The 14,198-nt window shown below is 38.8% G+C and overlaps 1 protein-coding gene across 28 annotated transcripts in view; it reads left to right on the top strand.

The window, feature by feature from the left end:
* The window catches only part of dlg2 (discs, large homolog 2 (Drosophila)), a 298,249-nt gene that overhangs the window by 64,693 nt on the left and 219,358 nt on the right, over window positions 1-14,198 (top strand). The window contains exon 1 of one of the 28 annotated variants that reach the window (XM_056240238.1): window positions 1,682-1,962. The exons of the other annotated variants lie outside the window; for them this stretch is intronic. Within the exon in view, the coding sequence (XP_056096213.1) occupies window positions 1,933-1,962 (30 nt within the window). The 5' untranslated portion in view covers window positions 1,682-1,932. Of the gene's footprint in view, window positions 1-1,681; window positions 1,963-14,198 lie in introns of those variants that run through there. 28 annotated transcript variants of the gene reach the window in all.

The raw sequence follows: 14,198 nt of genomic DNA on the forward strand, positions 1-14,198 counted from the left end.
CAATACTTTTAAAGGAGAACTCCGGCGCAAAATGAACCTTTGGTCTAATTACACATTGTTACCTAGTCAACCGTTATCTGAGATTTGTTTTCATGATTATCGAATGTAAATAGTTTTATCTCTACAAACAGTTTAGCCTATAAAGCTAGTATAACGCTAGTTTATTGGGCATAGTGTAATGACAAATAAAAATCGCTTGTTAATACCACTAACAAGGCTCAAAATAGCCCCACACTAACACGGTAGCATAATGAGGGTCCCTACCTTCAAACCGAAGCATTGAGAACTTTGTCAGTGTCCAGACAGTTTAATAAGAAGATATTTTAAACATACAGTCAACTTCGCGTATACAGGCAGAATCCATCTTTGAAATACAGCCTTTACCAGTCAAACTACGAACGCCGATCCAAGCCTGCTGTTCGCGATCACCTTATCACAACTTATAGCTCGTTCACATCTCACCAGCGCACTTGGATCGGCGTTCGTAGATCGACTGGTAAAGGCTGTATTTCAAAGATGGATTCTGCCTGTATTCGCGAAGTTGACTGTATGTTTAAAATATCTTCTTATTAAACTGTCTGTACACTTACAAAGTTCTCAATGCTTCGGTTTGAAGGTAGGGACCCTCATTATGCTACCGTGTTAGTGTGGGTCTATTTTCAGCCTTGTTAGTGGTATTAACAAGCGATTTTTATTTGTCATTACACTATGCCCAATATACTAGCTTTATAGGCTAAACTGTTTTTAGAGATAAAACTATTTACATTCGATAATCATGAAAACAAATCTCAGATAACGGTTGACTAGGTAACAATGTGTAATTAGACCAAAGGTTCATTTTGCGCCAGAGTTCTCCTTTAATATTTGATATGCTTAAATATGTCATTTTGATGATCAAAGATGAGTTTTAAGGGATAAAATGATTGACTGCAGGGGGACTTTTAAGTAATTTTATCCATTTTGATTCACGGTGAAGTACATATTTTCCCAAATCTCTCATCAACCCCTTAGTTGAGCAAATTTTGATGCAAAAACATTCCTCTACACCGATAGTTGTGCAAGACCCCTTTCAAGGCTGAAATCCCCCCTGCTATGGTTACATTTCTTTCTCAAGACGACTTCTCTTTTATTTATTTGTTAACGACACAAACATTTCATGTTGTTATTTTATAACTGCAGTAGGCAGCTCTCCCCTCCTGTCTGTTTATTCGTTTAAATTACTGGGGAAGGTCTTGATATAAAGAACAGATGTTGTGTGATGCATCTGGCCTGATGTGCCAGTCTCTTTGTCTTGTACCTCACAATAATTTGCTTGCCCTGTGCACTTAAAAGTCAGGTTATTTGAGCTCACCAGTGGTTCAGTGGTTTTCCAAGACAGATTGATGTTGTCAAGATCAGCGTGAACTGCTTACTCAATGCCCTCTCTTAAACCCTCCAAACTGCCCAGAATTTATTCTTACACTTCATTCCTCTCCACAACTGGCTTAAAAACGGCTTAGTGCTGCTTCAGATAACCAAAGGAGGAAAAATTAACTCTCAGACCACAAACAGTGACTATAACAGCAATTTTCCCAATCGTAGTGCAGATTCTCCAGGCTAGAGTGGTAAATCTTCAGCGTCTGTGTCTGTTGTCGCACGCATGGGTGTGCGCTTGTGCGGTGAGCTCCAGAGGAGGAGGGATGCTCTGTGATCTCAGCAGTCTGAGCCCCAGCCATGCTGCTGAGCAGTGGATAGCGCTAACAAGCGCCGGGCTGTAGGACTACGGCAAGACCATGCCTGCACACAGAGAGGACTCGCTCCTCTGTCAGCGTTAGCTCCAGCCGTGCCTTTCCTTCATCTCTCTTTCAATCTCTCTCTCTCCTCTCTCATCTCTCTCTGTTTGTTAATGTGGTGCTGATGAAGGGGAAACTGGCTTGAGCTGTTTGGCTCAGAATGGATTGTCTGTGTATTGTCACAACTAAGGTAAGGAGAGTGAAGATGGGAATTAGTGTTAAAGGGAAGAAGCTTTTCTTTTTTTTGTACGTGTCGGCTGTTGAGAATCCGAGGGTGTTATTTGTGTCGTATTGCTTTGCTGTTTCTTTTAAAAGGGACTTTTTCATATCTTTTTGGAACAGAATGCTCATTGGTTTAGGTGTTGTGTTACAGTGGTCGCTTCAGTGCTGCATTGTATCAGGCTTAATCCCTTGTTGCCGCTCTGTTGAGCCATCAAGGCGTAAACTTGTCGGAAACTTGCATCCACAGATAACAAGCCTCTCCATGGGCAACGGGGCTTTTAGCTCTTCACCACCGCTGGAGCCAGAAACGTTGCTGGTGGAATACATTATTGATGGTCAGTCCATCAACAAACAGTCCAAGGCTTTATCGGATTTTCCCGCCTTCAGTGGTGCAGGTATCCGGATGGGAAGCCTTTTGAGTGGCATTGAGTGAAGGATTGAGAGTGCCAGTCTGCTAGCAGTACTTGAACTAATGGGGTTTATTTCACTAGAGCCAAGCTGCTCTGTTTACACGCTTCTAAATATACAGTATGAGTGATTTGATCTTTGCATCTCTGTTCAGTTTAATGTTCTATTTTGGCTTGTCAGTGAAGGAGGGCTTGTACCTAATGTGTAGACAGCTACCTCTCTCATTCACAATCAGTGTTGCAGATGCAATTCACCATCCTGTGAACTGAAATATTAATGTTTGTATTTGCGTGCTTTGTTGAATCAATGCTGGAAGTACCATTGTGATGGTAATGTGGGCAGCTTGGCTCTGTGCGGTGAATTCCAAATGCGGCCCTACTACACCTGAATGGCAAGCACCTTAATGCTGCTTTTAAATGGTCAGGGCCAGGGTTTCATGGTCTTTTATAAAACCCCTGAAGACAGCTGATTAATATTAGGCATCTTAATCATACTTCTAAAGTACTATAGAGGTACCATGGTGCAGTGATTGTAATGATTAGTCATTTTAATTCAATAATGGAGTTAATATTTTTCAGTAATGGTGTAAATGTTGTTCTTTTAAACATTCTTTTGATCAAAGAATCCCGGAAAAGTGTATTATGGTTTTCATAAAAAAAATATTAAGGACCTTTTTTCAATATTGATAATAATAAGAAATCTCTTTTTCTTGAACACTAAATCAGCATATTAGAATGATTTTTGAAGGATCATGTGACACTCAAGACTGGAGTAATGATGCTGAAAATACAGCTTTGCCATCAGAGGAATAAACTACATTTTCAAATATATAAAATGTTTTTTTTTTATTGTAATAATATTTCACAATATTGTTTTTGCTGCATTTTTGATCAAATAAATGCAGCCTTGGTAAGCATTTTCTTTCAAAAACATTAACAAATATTATAAAATTCTAACATTTGAACAGTAGTGCACTTGAAAGAAGGACTACCATGGTACATGACTAAACAACATAATTATAGTATTTTGTTAATATAAACAACACCATCCTGTCATTTAGCTAAAAAGCCGATTTGAATCCAGTCTCATTGGATATTGTTATTTCTTTGTAATTTTAATTAATTTCTGAGAATATTATTTTGTTCAACAGAAGCAGAGTTTGTTTCCACTCAGCAGGAGCCGACTGTAGATATTAAGAGTGAACTCACCTGATTCACAGAAAGCATTCATCATTTGAACAGTTTAGATGCAATCAGTGCTTTGATGATGTAAAAGAATCCAGTCCCAGCAGAGTTGCTTGCTTACTCAGATTTTTCACCCACAGGAATTATTTTAAGCTTTTTTCTTGAGTTGGACTTTGTGAATCATTGTTCATGCCTTATGAAAGAGAAGTATTTTCTGTGCTCTGAGTGGCTAGCTCAAGTTTTTATTAGAAATAGGCATCGGCTTCAGTTTGAATGTGTACCGAGTGTAGTATATAATGTAGTGATTCCCATGGACCAGGACAAGCTTGTTATAAATATTAATTATAATTATTAAAATTATATATATATATATATATATATATATATATATATATATATATATATATATATACACTCACCTACAGGATTATTAGGAACACCATTATTGGATTATTGCACAGTGGTAACAAGGCATGATGGATCCATGTTCTCATTCTGTTTACGCCAAATTCTGACTCTACCATCTGAATGTCTCAACAGAAATCGAGACTCATCAGACCAGGCAACATTTTTCCAGTCTTCAACTGTCCAATTTTGGTGAGCTCTTGCAAATTGTAACCTCTTTTTCCTATTTGTAGTGGAGATGAGTGGTACGCGGTGGGGTCTTCTGCTGTTGTAGCCCGTCCGCCTCAAGGTTGTGCGTGTTGTGGCTTCACAAATGCTTTGCTGCATACCTCGGTTGTAAAGAGTGGTTATTTCAGTCAAAGTTGCTCTTCTATCAGCATGAATACTTAGCTTTATAAGTAAATAATAGCTTTGTAAACCCTAGAAATGGTTGTGCGTGAAAATCCCAGTAACTGAGCAGATTGTGAAATACTCAGACTGGCCCGTCTGGCACCAACAACCATGCCACGCTCAAAATTACTTAAATCACCTTTCTTTCCCATTCTGACATTCAGTTTGGAGTTCATGAGATTGTCTTGACCAGGACCACACCCCTAAATGCATTGAAGCAACTGCCATTGGTTGATTAGATAATTGCATTAATGAGAAATTGAACAGGTGTTCCTAATAATCCTTTAGGTGAGTGTATATATATATATATATATATATTTATATACCGGTAGGTGTCTTTGCTTTTCTGTTTTTCTTAAGGCCTTTAGTCTTTACTGTCTTTACTGTACATTGAAAATAGCTGTTATTGCTATTAAACCAAGTCATTTTCACTGCTGACCCCAGTTGCACGAGAAGCATAGAGCATAGACTGCAACTGCTCAAGAAAACAGTCAGACTCGTTTAGGAAGCACTGTGTTTTGCGGTTAAAGGAGCACAATCCTGGTTTGTAGCAATTTAGCAGTGTAATGATTCTGTTGACAGAGATCTGGCTCATCTGTGGCACCCTGGGAAGCACAGCTCAGGACTCATAGGGTGAACCCCTACGTCTGGAAGAAAAGGTGAAATACAAGTGGGAACATTAGATGGAAAAAACAGACACATCTCTGGACTGCAGAATTTTTTTTACTCTTTGCTCTGTTTCTGCTGGCTGATGCAAAGACTTAAAGTTGGCCCAGTTTTATTTGTTTATAGTTATTTTGCAATGAGATATATGAAATATGAGTCTTGGATTAAACACTCAACACTGTTGAGGATTGAGGCTAGAGATATACCGATTGACCGGCCAGGGACCGGAATCGGATGATTTTCCTCATGAACGGCCCTGACCGGTAACCATCCGGTCAGTCTCACGTCTTACCGATCCGTTTTGTCGCACTCAGGTGCGTCGCTCTCTTCTCTCCGACAGCGAAGTGAAACACACCCGCAACTTCTCACTCACTCGCCACATTCGCTCTGGTTAAATAGTGCTTGTATTGCACATAATTTTACTAATTGCCACAGGTTTCCCGCTCACACCAAAAGTGCGTGCACTACTGATTTATATAAGTGGATTGCACAAGCCACCTCTCAGTCTCAAGCAGCTTGTGACGAGTCGCAAGTACCAAAATGAGTGGCTTACTGCGTTTAAACAGTTAAAAACACAAAATTACGTCAAAATGCCCGTCTTGGCGAGTATTCAGTTAAACACAGTCAGTTTTGGAACCTAATTATTTGAGAAAGATAACGCAAGTTGTGTAACAGTATATTGAATCGGTGCATAAACTCTTAAAGTGACAGCAGTCTAATATTCCTGCTGCTATCTGTCATGTTAATCAAAGAACAAGACAAAGAAAATCTCTCCCTGCTCTGGTTTGAATAACTTTTGTAACTAATTGTAAGCATTAATCTGCATTTAATATTTACAATGAAGACTATTCAGTGTCATTTTACATTTGATTACTTTAATTTCTGTAGTATTTTTTACCTGAATATACTCTATACCCACCTGAAAAGCCGTGTTTATTTCAGATCTCTCTTTATTCTATTGCATTTATTTGTGGTGTAGTTTGAAATTTGTTTATTTTTATTAGTTTTTTATTACTGTCTTTTTATTTGTTTTGTTTTTTATGAAAATAACATTTTGCTTTTAAGAAAAGTAGATTTTTGTTTGTGTATGCTTTCAATTATCGTTCTTTGAAAAATCGGTATCGGCAGGTCACACTTACAAAAAAACAGAAATCGGAATCAGCCAAAAAAATCACAATAGGTGCATCTCTAATTGAGACATACATATTAGTTAATTGTTTTGTTTTCTCAAACTCTAACTAAAAAAAAAAAATTCTAAATACTGTGCATAAACACTCAAACAAAGATGTCAGTGGCAGTATACTATAGTAATTTCTCTTTTCTTACCAATTAGTTTTTTTTTTAAGTATGCTATTGGGTTAATCTTTTTTTTAATCTTGTCGACATTATTTTTGACATTATTTTCATAACAATTGAGTGCTTTTGCGCACTCACATTAATATGATACAATGATATCAATGATGAAAATAATCCTGTACTGTATGGACACAAATATAGTAAAAATACAACATCAATAAATAATATATTATACTGATAATTAAGATAAATGTGGTTCATGAAATCATGCCACAATTTAGATTTTTTTGTTACTTTTTTTTTTTTTTGTGGATTTTGTTGTTAATTTAAAAATGTAATTTCAACGTTTTCTTGAAATACAAGCCATTTGTTAAATTATGGGGAGGACAGGTTGGAAAGAATCGGGAAATGTTGCAAGCAAAATTCTAACTTGTATTACGAGTGTTACAGCAAGGTGTATTAGAATAAACACTGTTTTACCTTTATTAGTATGGCTGTTTAGATTTAGATGTCTACATTTAAAATGCAGATTCAGAAAGTGATAAACTTGTCATTGTATCATCAAGAAAGAGAGAGTCTCAGAGAGAACAAGATCTTGAGGGAACATCCTCCCTCACAAGAGCCAATTATATTGTACACGCTGAGAGTCATTATGCTGTGCTTCATCACAGGAAGTCTTTCCTCCAACAATGTCGTTGTTGTTGTTTTTTGGCACTCTGGCTGTAAATATTTCGTGTGAGTTCTTTCTATTTTAAGTCATGGTGAAGTGTACATGTGCATCCAACGCCCTCCACCCACTTCCTCTACTTCAAATGCACGCAACAGTATATCTGAATCTGTCTCTCTCTCTCTCTCTCTCTTTGACTGCCTCCACTCTCTTCTTGGTGGTTAATGTTACGTAATAGTTTGCAGGATGCACTCAGTAGGTTATGGCTGAGAGAATATCATCCCACACACACGCAGTGTGATGCTGGGAGTTTGTGTGTTTTAGTCCCCCATCGCAGCTGTTTTTAGTGGCGTGGACAAAGGTGATATAATGACGATCTCTGCCTCCACCCCAGCAGGGCAGCTTTTTTTTTCCACCCTCCTCTCCTCCGCTGGACAGTGTGGGATCTAGGGTTCATCTGCGTAGGAAAAACTTTGATTTTTTTTTATGGCCCACAAGGCCACTCATACTTGTCTCTCTTTAGCTTTAGATAGAGTTGAATATGTCTGCAATTCTTTTGTTCATTCATTCAGGCGGAGGTGTAAAATTCGCAATGGACATTGCCCACATGCTTTGAAGAGTTAACACTTTATGGTTTATATTGTCTCTTACTCGGGATGTTGCTGATGCTGAATAGTTAGTGTCACGTAGCCAGACCTTCAGACTGATGGTAGAAGATCTGGACTACATAGCAGCTTTCATTGGCCAACAACTGCCCAAGAGGACATCTGGCTGACATGTAAAGCAATCAATCACAGTTAGGTTTGTTCAGCATCATGTTTAGGGGCGTGAAAGAATGTCGTGCAAGTTAACTGCAACAATGGCGCAACATTTAAGCTGTGAACTTCACATGCTTTTGAAAATCTAGAATTTAGTTGATCCTGATAAGTGCTCAGTGTCACAATTGTAAACATGACGCCTTTCTTCTTCCATAAGAGGTTTTGGTGTCACAGCGGCTTTGTTTCCAGGTGGACCGTTAAAGAACGCAACACACACGTTTCCCCCGAACTCTTGAAGTGTTTCCCATTTTGTGTGCCTTATGCATCAGACGTCAGCCAACTGTCCGTGGATGTGACATCTGAGGCTGAGACTACTGAATAGTTGTAAATTAAAAACTGGGAATGTTGGGAACATTAACAAACAAATTTAAACAAAACCTGGATTGATTTACTATGGCAGCAAATCAATGCCTAAAAGAACCGAACGCAACGGATGCTGGCGCGCGCTAAATTATTTCCGCGAGAGGATTACAGATCTACTCGCGAGCTCATTTCAAACCCTGCGCACGCATGACATATCATCTTACACACAGACACAGAACGCGCTTTTTAGCTGACAGTTGCCTGTAGTTCTCTCGGTGTGTTCAAGTGCAGCTTTTCCCCCCAACGCGAGGCGACAACACAGTCGGCTATCATCAGCGCTAGTTCTTTGGCGTCGGTTTGGTGTGTCTCGGGCTTAAGACTTCCTGTTAATAAAGTATGTGGTAAGAATCTATTCTATATTAACAATGCATTAAATCACATTACACATTAATAAACCACAATAAATAAATAAAATAAAAACATATAAAGTGATGTCTCAAGTCAAGTGAATTATGGGTCATTGGACAGCATCCAATCACAATTGACTTCCGGAAAAGGGGAAGTAACCAATGACATTTGAGGTTATTAAAACAGTAAGTCCCGCCCCTCGACTGCCAAAAATAAAAATTGTTTGAGCGAGCAAAAGCGGCATGTGAGAGCAGATCAAGCGCGAGAGCGTGGGGAATGATCATGCGCGTGCTGTGAGACATGTCCTAGCGCGCAGGGTTTGAAATGAGCTCGCGAGTTCCCATTTCCCCGCGTGTAGATCTGTAATCCTCTCGCGGAAGTAATTTTGCGTGCGCGCCAGCATCAGATGTGCACTCGGTTCTTTTAGGCATTGATTTGCCGCCATAATTTTCATGATGTTTGTTTCTATTTACGGAATTGCGTTTCAGCTTTTGCTAATACTGGCTTATCCTCGTGTTGCTTAGACCTCCTTCTAGACTGACTTACTTTGGTTTGGAGCAGAAGGTTAACTCTGTTCCTAGAGGGTCATTAAACATGATGGCATAATGGATTTAAGGCCCATTCAATAACTATAAAGAGAGCTATAACAATAACTATATAGTGTCCACAACACGTGATATCGGTCTGTTTATTATAAGCACTTGCTGCAGTTATGTTGTAATCTACTTTAAATGCTTGAGCTCTTTATGGTAGGGTGGCTTCTGATTGGTTGTCAACAGGGGTTAAATTGGGATTTATTATGTGCGGTGGGGGGTGGGGGGGGATCTCCCTAGAGGGGTCCAGGGGTATGCCCCCCCCACCCCACCCCACCCCACCCCACCCCCCTGTGAATTTTTTTTTGAAAAATAAACCATTAAATGGCACTTTCTGGAGAGTTTTTTGCAAAGAAATGGAGAAATTGAGTCTTAGGGTGCTTTCACACCTGGATCCATTTGTTTTGTTCCGGAACAGATCCGAAACAGAATACTTTGTTCCGAATCAATTTAATCCGTCACTCTGTTCACACCACACTGTTGTAAAGCGGTCCAAATCGCGCACCCTTCCAGGGCTTTCCTTACGCCTTTTCGTCACTACCTCATGCATTCAGGTCGCGCTCGCGCATTCCATTGTGGGACATGATCGCCATGACAACAGTAAGTTAGCCTAACACAAAATGAATCGCGGGTTGACTTGGTGCTACGAAGAAATGCCTCATAGATATTTGGTCGGAAGAACACATCTCCAGGATATTGGACACTACACACAAGAACACCGAAGTGTAAAAGAAGATCGCTATAAAATGAAAGAGAGGGGTTATGAACGGTCCGTCGAGCAGTGCCGCGCAAAGGCGAAAAAACTCCTACAGCAGTACATAAAGGTACGAGACCACCTTGCCTATTGATTTGTTCCGGTTCGTGGGTCGGTTGTGTTCTCACTACAAACGAACCGCTCCAGGGTTCGTATGGAATCGAGCCGAGACCACCTCCTCTAGGCGGTCTCGGCTCGGTTGTTTTGTTCCGATTCAGAGTGCGATTGTTATGTTCACATATGACCAAACGAACCGGGCCAAAAGGGAAACGCCCCTTTGTTTCGGAACAACGTCTCCAATCTATCCAGGTGTGAAAGCACCCTTACATGATATGTGAAAAACTGCAAGGTTAAGAGCATATACTTTGCATTGTTGTAGTATCAACAGGTATTAGGACATTTAGCATCACAGTCATCACTTGATTATACATTGTATTGCCTTGTTATGATATAGTGACCCATACAATGTGCCAAACATAATGTGCCACATGAAGAGACAGTGCAGCATATGACAGTAGCAACAGCTGAGAAGATTTGGGTCTGTGGTGACCAGGTCCACCTCACACAAACTTCCTTCTCCCATTCTCTCTCTTTACTACTACAACACACACACACACACATAGTCTAACCAGGACTCAACAAAAACTCTTCAAAGCTGCCAGCTTGGCAACCAAGTATGTAGTTTTGATTTCTGGCTCCAGTGGTTGCGTCATTACAAACTGCTTATTATTAAGATATAAAAATGATGATAACACTGGTTAGTTTTACAATCAACACTTGAATTTATTTGCGTTTTACCTTTACTTCATTTTGATTTTACATTTAAAGAGATAAGATAATCCGGTGTCTGAAGTAAAATGCTCAAAACATCTCCTGAGAAAAATCACATGGTCAACCTATAGTCTTGGTTATTTAATTTTGATTTAGTCTTATTTTCCTTACCTTGTCATTCAAGGCCAGGGCACTTTTTGTACATTTCTGGAACTTTTGCGCGCTTCCACATCCCGCGCAACTACGGATCTCCCAGGAACATTCATTATATATTGCTGCAAACATTTATCCGTGTCACCTAGATGCACATGCGCGAGCGGTGAACGATCATGGTCGACTGACAAAGAGATTAAGCAGCTGAACAAGAATACGGCTGTGTTCCGATTGTTCTCATCTCAGCTCCGCCGAGACAAAATAGACATGCCATTTAAAAAATCTTTCATTTATTGTCAGAAATATGTTTTCAAAAGCATCACTATCATCAAATTTTATGTGACATAATTTCCACTAGGCAACTGACTGCAAACAGGCACATCAGGACACAAATGTGCCGGGGCTGAGCCCCGAAGAGCCCCGGCACAATTTAACCACTGGTTGTCAATATCTTTATCGTTCATTCGCTGGAAAAAAGTCGTTCTGAAAGTGTTTTCAAGATATTGTTTCTATGTGCCGTTATTGTTATAGTTGTGGTGTGGACTCTGCTATTCTTTTACATTTTAGAAAGATTTTTTAAAACTATATCTTTATTGTTATTGTTTATCATTCTTGGTGTAAACAGGCCTTTAGTGTAGGTCGTCTGTATATCAGCAGAATACAGACCAAGAGAACCTGGTTTATCCCTCTCAAAATGTTTTTCCATCAGTCTTGTATGGTGCAATCTGTGGAGGAACCACATTAATACATAATTTAATTATTCCTAGGGTTAATGTCTTGTGAATGTGAGGCTGGTCTCTCGATCAGGGTGTAGCTTTGCAGTACTGCTGAGTTCAGGATTGCAGAAAAGCCTTTTTGCATCTCTGAGTGCCCATCCTAATCCTCTCCTTGCATTTGAAGATGGACCGAAGCTAAAGATGTGCAGTGGGACTGGGACACCAGATATTTCCAGAGCCCTGCAGTGACATAAGGCCAAGCATGAACACGAGATCACTGAATGTAGGGTAATTAGTAAGCAAAGAGTTGAAAAGAGGCTACAGACAATAATGATTTAAGCCGCACTGAAATGCATGAGATTTTGAAAGTCTGTTTTGTGCTCATTTACATTTATCAAAATCATTTCAATATGGTGATTTGGTGATTAAGATAGATTTTCTTATTATGTTAAAAACAGTTTAACTGCTTAAATATTTTTATTTTTTACATTTTTTTTTACATGCTTTTCTGTGTTCCAAATGTGTTATATGTATGTGTACACAGACTAAACTCAGACTGAAATCAAGAATGCCTAGCCTTCATTAGTGTAACTGACAAATCTTTATTAGCTTTATTTCATTAAATTATCACAGCACTCACACAAAACAAGGACCTTCAGACTGTGTGCATGACAGAAAGACTTCTCACAGCAGGCTGTTTCAATTAGATTTTTTAAGGCTTTGGATTTGTTGCAAACTTTTTTTTACCTTGATGGCTACAGCGGTGGCGCTTTAAATGAGATTAATTAAGTTCTTTGAGAGCGTTTACTGTGCTGAGAGCACAGCTACTAAAACCCTTTCAAACTATTTTAAACTCTCCCTACTTGTTTGTTTGTCTGAACATCATACATGGAGAGAATGTTTAAGAAACCTGTTTGAAAGCATTTGTTATTTCTGAAATTCTCTCTGGTGCTGGAATTTCCACTAGTGGTTCATATATTATGGTGCAAGGACGAGGTTTAACATGCTCACTTGTCCACTTGCCGCAACCCCACTGGGTACATACCGTAATCGATTCTGTTGCAGGGTATGCAACAAAAAAAAAGGTGGTTCCCTGTGGTTTTATGGGGAATAACTCCTGCAGTGTGACAGTACAGTGATGGTTATATTGTTACACCATTGTGCAAGATTGCCCCAGTTCTCCCACTGACACCTCGCATCAAGTGGTATGATTACACAACCCTGAGGAGTTTTGAAGAGGACTGTTTGTAAGGCGCTTAATGAGGTAATAACTGTGATCTACTGAATGTACAGAGGCAGCAGAGGAGCGTGGGGCTGCTCTGATGGAGGTCTGCTGTGTATATCCAGTGATAGGAGACTCAGAGCACTCAGATTTGTGCTATGAAGTGTGTGATGTATGTTAATGAATGTGTCTGTGCAGCAGCCTCCAGGCTCTTAAGAGTACCCTTGGATCCGAGGTGGGGATTTGCATGGCCTGGGTGTTGAGACGGAAGTCATGCAATATGCAAAAACGCGTTTGTTTTCTGTCATGGTGGGGAAATTACATTTACCTTTATTTTAAATTCTTAAACTTTTCTGCAGTGTCATTTTTGCATTTTCACATAGACTTTACACTCTTAAATTTCTGTTAAAAAAACAAACCCATTTTGGGTTATTTAACTCAACCATTGTTTATAAATGACTATAATGGGTTTTATTATTAAATTAAAAATCACGTGCAGAATGACTACAGCAACAACAGACAACAGTAATAATCAAAAGGTGAAAATGTAGAACACCCAGAAATAGAGAAAAGTGAAAACGTACATGTGTTGATTACAACAATTTAGGTTTAATTATTTATAAAAAAATGGTTTTTACTTGAGAACATTTAATCCCAACAATGTACCTAAAACCCCACCCACATACACTTATTTCTTTAGCAATCTAAATGGGAACATATCATTGACTTTTATCTACTATAACCATAACTGTAAAAGAAAACTTGGTGCTACTTTCTGATCTGTTAATGTAGATGGCTAATGGTTAATTAATGGATTAAATATCATGAACTAACAGTGAGCATTATCTATTTATATCATTCATTGATATAACATTATTATTTTTATATTGTTTATGTAGCAAACTAGCTCTATGGATCAGTCAATCTGGTTAACTTGATGTAGCTACATTAACCTTACAACCAATTACTCAATATTGGTTATTAATTAATTCATAGAAATGTACGTTTCCGGGGCATGGGAAATGTCTTTCTTACTAAGTACTACTAAGAGCAAGTAGTCAAGATCTATGATTAGTGACTCCAGATATGAGCTTGAAACACAGACAACTTTACGTGTGATATGAAAAAGACTTTATTAACTACATTTAAACTACTCTAAAATACACATACACATGGCTCCATACTAACTTTTCCACTGGTTGCACTGGTGCTACCAACTTTCTCAGTTTGTCACACCAGCATATGATTTGGTCGGACCTTTTTTTTGTTTTGTTTTTGTTTACATGCCATGGGATTAATCAATGCATGCTGATGAATAGTGATCTTAATCTGCATACCATAGTTTTGCACTGATGTAAAAAGACTGACAGTGACACAAGACCTCATGTTAGCAAAATGTTTTAATCTTTTAACTATCAAATCAAAATATTCTTAAAAAACTATTAAAAAG

Source organism: Rhinichthys klamathensis, unplaced genomic scaffold, assembly GCF_029890125.1.
Source record: "Rhinichthys klamathensis goyatoka isolate OS25496 unplaced genomic scaffold, OSU_Roscu_1.1 h1tg000585l_1, whole genome shotgun sequence".
Lineage (NCBI taxonomy): Eukaryota > Metazoa > Chordata > Actinopteri > Cypriniformes > Leuciscidae > Rhinichthys > Rhinichthys klamathensis.